The sequence below is a fragment of the Cheilinus undulatus genome, linkage group 7, assembly GCF_018320785.1.
Source record: "Cheilinus undulatus linkage group 7, ASM1832078v1, whole genome shotgun sequence".
Classification (NCBI taxonomy): Eukaryota; Metazoa; Chordata; class Actinopteri; order Labriformes; family Labridae; genus Cheilinus; species Cheilinus undulatus.
In genome coordinates, this window is record NC_054871.1 from 45,974,848 (window position 1) to 45,982,518 (window position 7,671).

Sequence of the window (7,671 nt, forward strand, 5' to 3'; positions counted from 1 at the left end):
TGAGAAACTGACACAAAATTGCAGTGAATAAATTTAAAAATTCTGCACTTGACCTTTTAAAAGCTATTTTTAATTCTCTAGTTAGATGTATTTTGTGATGTACCCTTATTAGGCCGGTTAATATGAACACAGTAATGCTCGTGATTAATTTGGAAAGCTTAACGCGTTAAAAAATAAAAACGCAATTTAATCATATGACTAAGTTTGACCACAACGTCCTCCCGTAGTCCACCTGTGCAGATTTTTACGGCCCTGGGGTGAAAAGGTTAAATGCGGGTCAAACGCAGCCAACAGTGATGTGCGAGGAGACAGACCCCAGTCTGCTTCATGGCAAATTTCAATTTAAAAAGCTGCCTAATGGAAGTCTGGATGTAACAAAAGTTGTGTGTACATACTGTGGTGATGAACTGTCTACACCGAAGCACGACGAGTCTGAAACACCTCCTACGGGCAAAACGTATCTTTTCTAATGTTTGCAAAGACACTAACAACAACACGGGTTCAAGCCATAACGCCAAGCTATATACTATATTGCCAGAAGAATTTACTCACCCATCCAAATAATTGAAATCAGGTGTTCCAATCACTTCCATGGCCACAGGTGTATAAAATCAAGCACCTAGGCATGCAGACTGTTTCTACAAACATTTGTGAAAGAATGGGTCGCTCTCAGGAGCTCAGTGGATTCCAGTGTGGTACTGTGATAGGATGCCACCTGTGCAACAAGTCCAGTCATGAAATGTCTCACTCCTAAATATTCCACAGTCAACTGTCAGAGGTATTATAACAAAGCAGAAGCAACTGGGAATGACAGCAACTCAGCCATGAAGTGGTAGGCCACGTAAAATGACGGAGCGGGGTCAGCAGATGCTGAGGTGCATAGTGCACAGAGGTTGCCAACTTTCTGCAAACTTCATGTGGGCTTCAGATTACCTCAAGAACAGTGCGTAGAGAGCTTCATGGAATGGGTTTCCATGGCCAAGCAGTTGCATCCAAGCCATACATCACCAAGTGCAATGTAAAGCGTAGAATGCAGTGGTGTAAAGCACGCCGCCACTGGACTCTAGAGCAGTGGAGACGCGTTGTCTGGAGTGACGAATTGCGCTTCACAGTCTGATGGTCGAGTCTGGGTTTGGCGGTTGCCAAGAGACTGGTACTTGTCTGACTGCATTGTGCCAAGTGTAAAGTTTGGCGGAGGGGGGATTATTGTGTGGGGTTGTCTCACAAGAGCTGGGCTTGGCCCCTTAGTTCCAGTGAAAGGAACTCTGAATGCTTCAGCAATATAGTGTATACCAGCGCAGTCCAGCAGACCCGGATTAGTCCCCAAAATAACAACATCTAAGCTAACTAATGCAATCACTAATGGGTCGCCAGAGACTGCAAACCATCTCGGATGACCTGTACCACAGAACACCTACGAGAATGACTGTCACAAGAATCTGTGAACTGTATGACAGCTAAAAAGGCAACTCAAGTGGAGCAATCATTACACAATTATCTTGCAATATATCGATTATCTCAGTATTGTGAAAATATCTGTATCGTGGACCATGTATAGCGCAGCATATAATATCACAAAGTACCCTGTGATTCCCACCCCTAGTAGAGTGCTGTTTGTGATGTCCCTGTGCCTGGTGTGATTTATGACGTTGACAGGAGAAATAGTTTCATGGCTGTTCTTAAACCTGGCATTTATGGCAGTTTTATCAGTTGGAGAATTTTCAGTAGTGTTACAGGATCCTGGCTCCACATGCATGGCAAAAGTTGAGAGTGGGGAAGTATTGACACTGGTGCGAAAAACCAGGGGACATCAATGCAAGTAACTTTAACAGTAACATGACCCAACACTAGTCATGAAAAAGTAGAGGACAGAGTCTCTTTTCTAGCAGATCTCAGATATCAAAGGTAAGCTTCTCAGCAGTGTCAGCCTTTCTCTCATGAACCACTAAGTCAGCACCAGTTCAGAGAGACCTGCCATATGTTTAGGAGGTTCATGCATTATTGTCTTTATGGATCTTAAAGTGAGTATCCAAAGGACGTTTCTGGGCAAATGATTTCCCACAGGTACCACAGGTGTACGGCTTTGTACCTCTGTGAGTAAGAATATGATTATTCAAATTTGATTTACGCCTGAATTTTTTTCCGCAGGTGCTGCAGAAGAAAGGCTTCTCATCTGTGTGTGTTCTCATGTGGATTGTCAAGTTACCTCTATGTCTAAAAGATTTGTTGCATTTTGTGCATGAATGTGGTTTTTCACCTGTATGGATGTTTAAGTGACTATCCAAATTACATTTCTTGGTGAATGACTTCCCACAGGTACCACATGTGTACAGCTTTATACCTGTGTGAGCAAGAATATGATTATTCAAATTTGATTTATGCTTGTATCTTTTTCCACAGGTGCTGCAGGAGAAAGGCTTCTCATCTGTGTGTGATTTCATGTGAAATGTCAAATGACCTTTTTCTCTGAAAGATTTGTTGCATTTTGTGCAGGTATGTGGTTTTTCACCTGTATGGATGTTAAAGTGCCGATTCAAAGTACATTTCTTGGTGAATGATGTCCCACATGTACCACAGGTATATGGCTTTGTACCTGTGTGAGTACGAATGTGTTTATTCAAATATGATTTACACCTGAATCTTTTTCCACAGGTGGTGCAGGAGAAAGGCTTCTCACCTGTGTGAGTCTTCATATGGCTTTTCAAATGCGAGGTAGACAAGAATCCTTCTTCACGGGTGTTACAAGAGTGACGGCTCTCACCTGTGTGTTTTCTGCCTTTCTCTTGTCTAGGTTTTGATTTTCCAGTTATTTCTGCATCTGTCTGCTTTCTCTCTGTGGGATCTTGATTCTCAGCAACATGAGAGTTGTGACAAAGGAGCTGGAGTTCATGTTGTCCATCTGCTTCTCTGTGCTCACTTTCATCCTTCGTAGGAGTCAACATCCACGTGTCAGTCTCCTCCTTTATGAACTGCTCTCCCTCTTGCTCCTCTTTAATCCTTGGAGGCTCTGGCTCCTCCTGGGCCAGACTGGACTTCCTCTCCTGGTGACAGAGCTTCTGCTCAGCCACAGTCTCCTCCTCCTTACACACATGTTGCTGTGGGGCATCTGGAGATACAAAAACAAAACAAAGTCGGATGTGGGGGGGAATGTCATTAGTGCTAGTATAAAACTGTTTGTTCAGCCAAAATGTTTTAAACCTACTCCATATCACAGAAAGTCATCTCAATCCGGGTGTACACTGTGCAATTTTCCTCCGATTCAGCCACAAATTTTGACTTGCATGACTCACTCTGATCTTTCTTTGGCCTCCATGACAACCACCAGCAGATCATGAAAGCAGTTTTACAGTTCCTGTGCAATACAGGACTGTATGTGAGGATATGAGACGAGAATGTGGCATCTATAGGGCCCTATGAAATAAGTTTCAACTTTTGCTTAATTCCATTTTATTTTTTTCCATATTCCGTTTTTCTGTATTAATTTTAGGAATTCCATTTTTTCAACCTTTCCACTAATTGGGGTACATTGAAAATGGATATATATAATAACGTTAGAGTTTAAATGTCTGTATTCTTAAAACTAAAAGAAACCAACATTTTTTTAGTTCTGTTAAAGTATATAACTTGAACATGCCACAGGATAAACACACACAGATTTTTTTTTTTTTCCAACCAAAAAGTGAAAATTATATTTTTTATGCTTTTACTTTGCCTCCCCCCTTACAGACATACATGAACACTTTAAGATCATACTAATGACAACAGCCTGGGGATATCATTTGAACCAAAGACTCTTACAGTGGAATTCTGCTTTTATTATGTCCTCTTGCAATTATTTTATCCCAGAGCCACAGGTAAGTCTCAACCTATAAAAGTTATTGATATTACGATAACTTATAAACATTTATTATTCACTTATTCAAAAAGCTAACGTTACTTCGTTAATTCTTGTTGTCGACCTGTACTCACGGACAGACACACAAAAAATCTCTCCTCTCTGTCACACATCCACAGACACACACATGCACAACTGCTCCTGTCACCCTGTGACTGTGAAGCTCGCGCTTCTTCTTCCTCTCTCCATGAGGCAAATATCACGGATTAGATGAACACCTGACAGTCAATTGCTATTGTTTTTGTCCAGTCTTGTATTTCAACAGAAACAGAATGAAAGTTCGGCTGGAGTTTTTAAGACAACAAGCTATTTTTTAGATCGCTAGCGTCTCATCTCCATCATGAGACACGGTTGATGGTGATATAACTACTCTAGTTTACAGCTAATCATCGGATTATAATCAATGAAGTACTAAACTAACCAAAGTTCATACGTTATAATTTACATTTTTACATTTGATAAAAAAGATTATAATTCTGAAGGCATGGCGGCTTTTATTTTGGCGTGGCGGTTCACCAGGATCTGCATTTTAAGACACATCCACGTGTATAATCACATCCTTACTGATGTTTATAATGTAAATGTTCTCTCAAATACAGACTGGCTGTAACTTATTAAGAAAGTAACAATAAAGTTCAATGGTTAAAAGTAAAACGGTTTCCTAAACTTTTCTTTACACTCATAGCCTGTAACAGTCTACGCAGTTTGATGCTGCATTGTGCTCTATATTCTGACAGTAACCGTTTTCTCATCATCTCATTATACAGACACGTATTTGCTCGTTAAGCAACCAAAGAGAACTACAGTATGTACTGGAGGAATTATTAAGCTATTGATACTCAAATGTAACATCATTTAGACTACAGGACTTTATAAAATCTTGAGTTTGTCTAACTCAAGTTTTAAGCCTCCAAGGGGTGAGCAGCTGTGTGTCTCGCACACAGACACACCTGTCTCTTCATGACTCTGATGTGGTGAGGTAAAATAACTTGAGTTAGGGATTAGTTTTCTTGTAGGGTTAGGGTGCAACATTATGTCACCCTGTACTGTAGTGCTGAGCTACGTGATGTTTGCCAGTGTTTCGTGCAGCTGCTTTGACACGCTTTGTATTGTTTGGGGAGGGGCAGGTTGAGTGAGAGTGAAGTGAGGCACAAGTTGTGCCCAACTTTAGTGATTTCCCGGAGCATATTCCCCAGATATACAATCCTCTTTCTAAAAAAACACAGCTTTTCAGTCAAATTCAATACATTTCTGCAGTTTCTGCGGTAAATAGTAGATTCCATTTTTATCGGCCAATTCTGCGATTCCGTTAATGCGGAAATCATTGGGGCCCTACATCTAGTCCGACCAGTGGAAGGCAGTAAAACGCCTAGAAGCTTAGAAACTGCTGAAAATACAAGAAGAAGAAGAAAAGGACTGATGAATAAGTGGCATGGGATCCCATAGACATAATAAAGAGTAGACGCAGCATTGGCTGCTGTGGCGCAAGAAATACAGCCGCCATCTCTGTCCGGTCATCCTACCTGTAAACATAAACTGAAGCTGCAGAGAATTCTAGATGCCAAAGCTCTGTGCAGCATATTCCTGTGCAAATCTGCGGACTATTGGATACAGGGCTTGGGGGATTCGTTTTCACAGGTAAAATTGAATAATATTATTGGTTATATTTTGTGAATAGAATATTATTGTACAGTGCTTATGTCAACCTGCGAAATCGTAGCCAGCTAATGTTAGCTTGGCTATGTTTACAGCCAATGTTCACCCAGTTATTAGGCCAAATGAGACTTTATATTGTTTTTTTTTAATAAAAATTAAATGTATTAATTTAAATAAATCTAATAAATTTATTAATTCAAATTAAAAAATTTTTTTTACAATTTTTATTTTTTCTGATATAGATTTTCTTTTTTTCTGATACATAACTTCTGTCTATTGTGTTATATCTAACATACGGATGTATAATGTATTCATATATTGTTTCTTCATTTTTAAACTTATTAAAACAGCTGAGTAGAACACAATCTGCTTCTCTATCATATATAGTAGTGTTTATATATATATATATATATATATATATATATAGTGTGTGTGTGTATGTGTGTGTGTTTTGCAAAATACCTATCATATATCACATATCAGAATATTCTATTACTGTTAAGCCCAATATGAATACTAAACTAAGCCGAACCATGTGTCCTGTATCATACCTACATGTATGACGTTTGCAGAAAAAAAAACCGCGTGAAAATCAGTTTAGTATTCAGCAAGTTATGATTGATTAAATGCGCTTACACTTTATTGCGCCTGCCAAACAGATTACAGTGTGGAGTGGGTGACCGGACCAAGATGGCGGCCCCACGGCTCGTCAGTGCCAACAGGCAGTAGCGGTCGATGCGGCGTCTACTCTTTATTATGTCTATGTGGGATCTACTGAGGGAAATCTACTAGCCGTAGTTGCTAAACATTTTAATTGTGAGACTGCAGTGACGTCATCGCCCACGGCCTAAGTAGTGTCCGGAATCATTTTTGTGTCTTGCAGTTGTTTCCACTTTATAGTCCACTATATGCTGCTAAAGGGGAGAGGGAATAGGGAATGAGTGTGTGGTTTCGGACACAGCCTTTGTCTATTTTCATCTAAGTTGACGATTGTTTCACGTCCTCTACCGTAATGTCTTTATACACGTGCACCACAAAAAGTTGTGGAGGCTGGCTTGGCCACAGTTTAAAAACTGGCGGTTGGTCCCGTTCCCTTTCAACAGAATGTGTAAGCTGACCATAGCCCATTACGACTCGATCTAGAAATATCTGTTATTGTTTGTTTATTTAACATGTATGACCCACGTTGTCTTAATATCAGCATCTCTGAACACAAATACAAAGCAAAAATCGTATTCTCACCTATTCTGTGTAACAGGATGTAAGGGTTCCAGGCGATATCCAGCATTCTGCTCTGACGGTCGATCTCTGCCTTGCACTCGACGGCAGCTCTTGTAGCATCGTCACATATTTCCTCAGCTGCAGCAGTCTCGTTGACATCTCTGAACCTCTCCACTGAAAACATTCTTGTTCTTTACTCAGCAGCAAAGTTCTACTGTGTTTTCCACTGTAAAAGCATGCCGCTGCTTCTTCTTCTTCTTTTGAATTTCCGGCAGACTAGACGCAACCACGGCGCACTGCTGCCCTCTACAGGATTGATGGGAACTCGACTCTTTTCAGTGATCCGGATAATTTGGCGTAGTTCAGTAAAAAAAAACCGACTCCCGAACGGGTCTTCATATCATAACATATGAAAGTAACAAATTATATTTACTCAAATGACTGTAATTGAGTAGCTTTTTGTGTATTTGTACTTTTTAGAGGAGTTTTGTAAAATCACTAGTTTTACTTTCATTTAAGTATATATTGAGTGAAGTATTGTACTTGCTGACATTTTAAAAAGCATCGAGTACTGAGTAAAAAAATTAAAACCAAACACCACAATAAGAAGGGCCATGTTCTCCCCCAACATGAAAACAATCAGGCATTTCTGATCTGGCTTTCACAACACATGACGGTGAGTACATGCACATAGCGAGAGAATGATTCCACATTTCTTTCCAAAATAGCAGATGCATTGTGCTTTAGGTTAGGTCAACCCTTATAATAATTAACCTGGTTGGAGGGCCATATTTTCTTGTTATTGCACATTAAGGACAGGTCACTTTCACTGTGAAAGCCCCTTGGGTATCAAAAGCCCAGTGCCATGAAAAAGTATTTACCCCCTTTCTGATTCCTTC

The 7,671-nt window shown here is 40.1% G+C and overlaps 1 protein-coding gene across 1 annotated transcript; it reads right to left on the reverse strand.

Annotated features, from left to right (window-relative positions):
- Positions 1-1,991: 1,991 nt before the first annotated feature.
- LOC121511712 (gastrula zinc finger protein XlCGF57.1-like) lies at positions 1,992-7,003 on the reverse strand. Its single transcript, XM_041790475.1, has 2 exons — positions 6,794-7,003; positions 1,992-3,106 (listed from the first exon to the last, which is right to left on the reverse strand). The coding sequence occupies exons 1-2, from the start codon at positions 6,954-6,956 to the stop codon at positions 1,992-1,994; spliced, it is 1,278 nt and encodes a 425-aa protein (XP_041646409.1). The 5' UTR covers positions 6,957-7,003.
- Between the last annotated feature and the right edge of the window lie 668 nt (positions 7,004-7,671).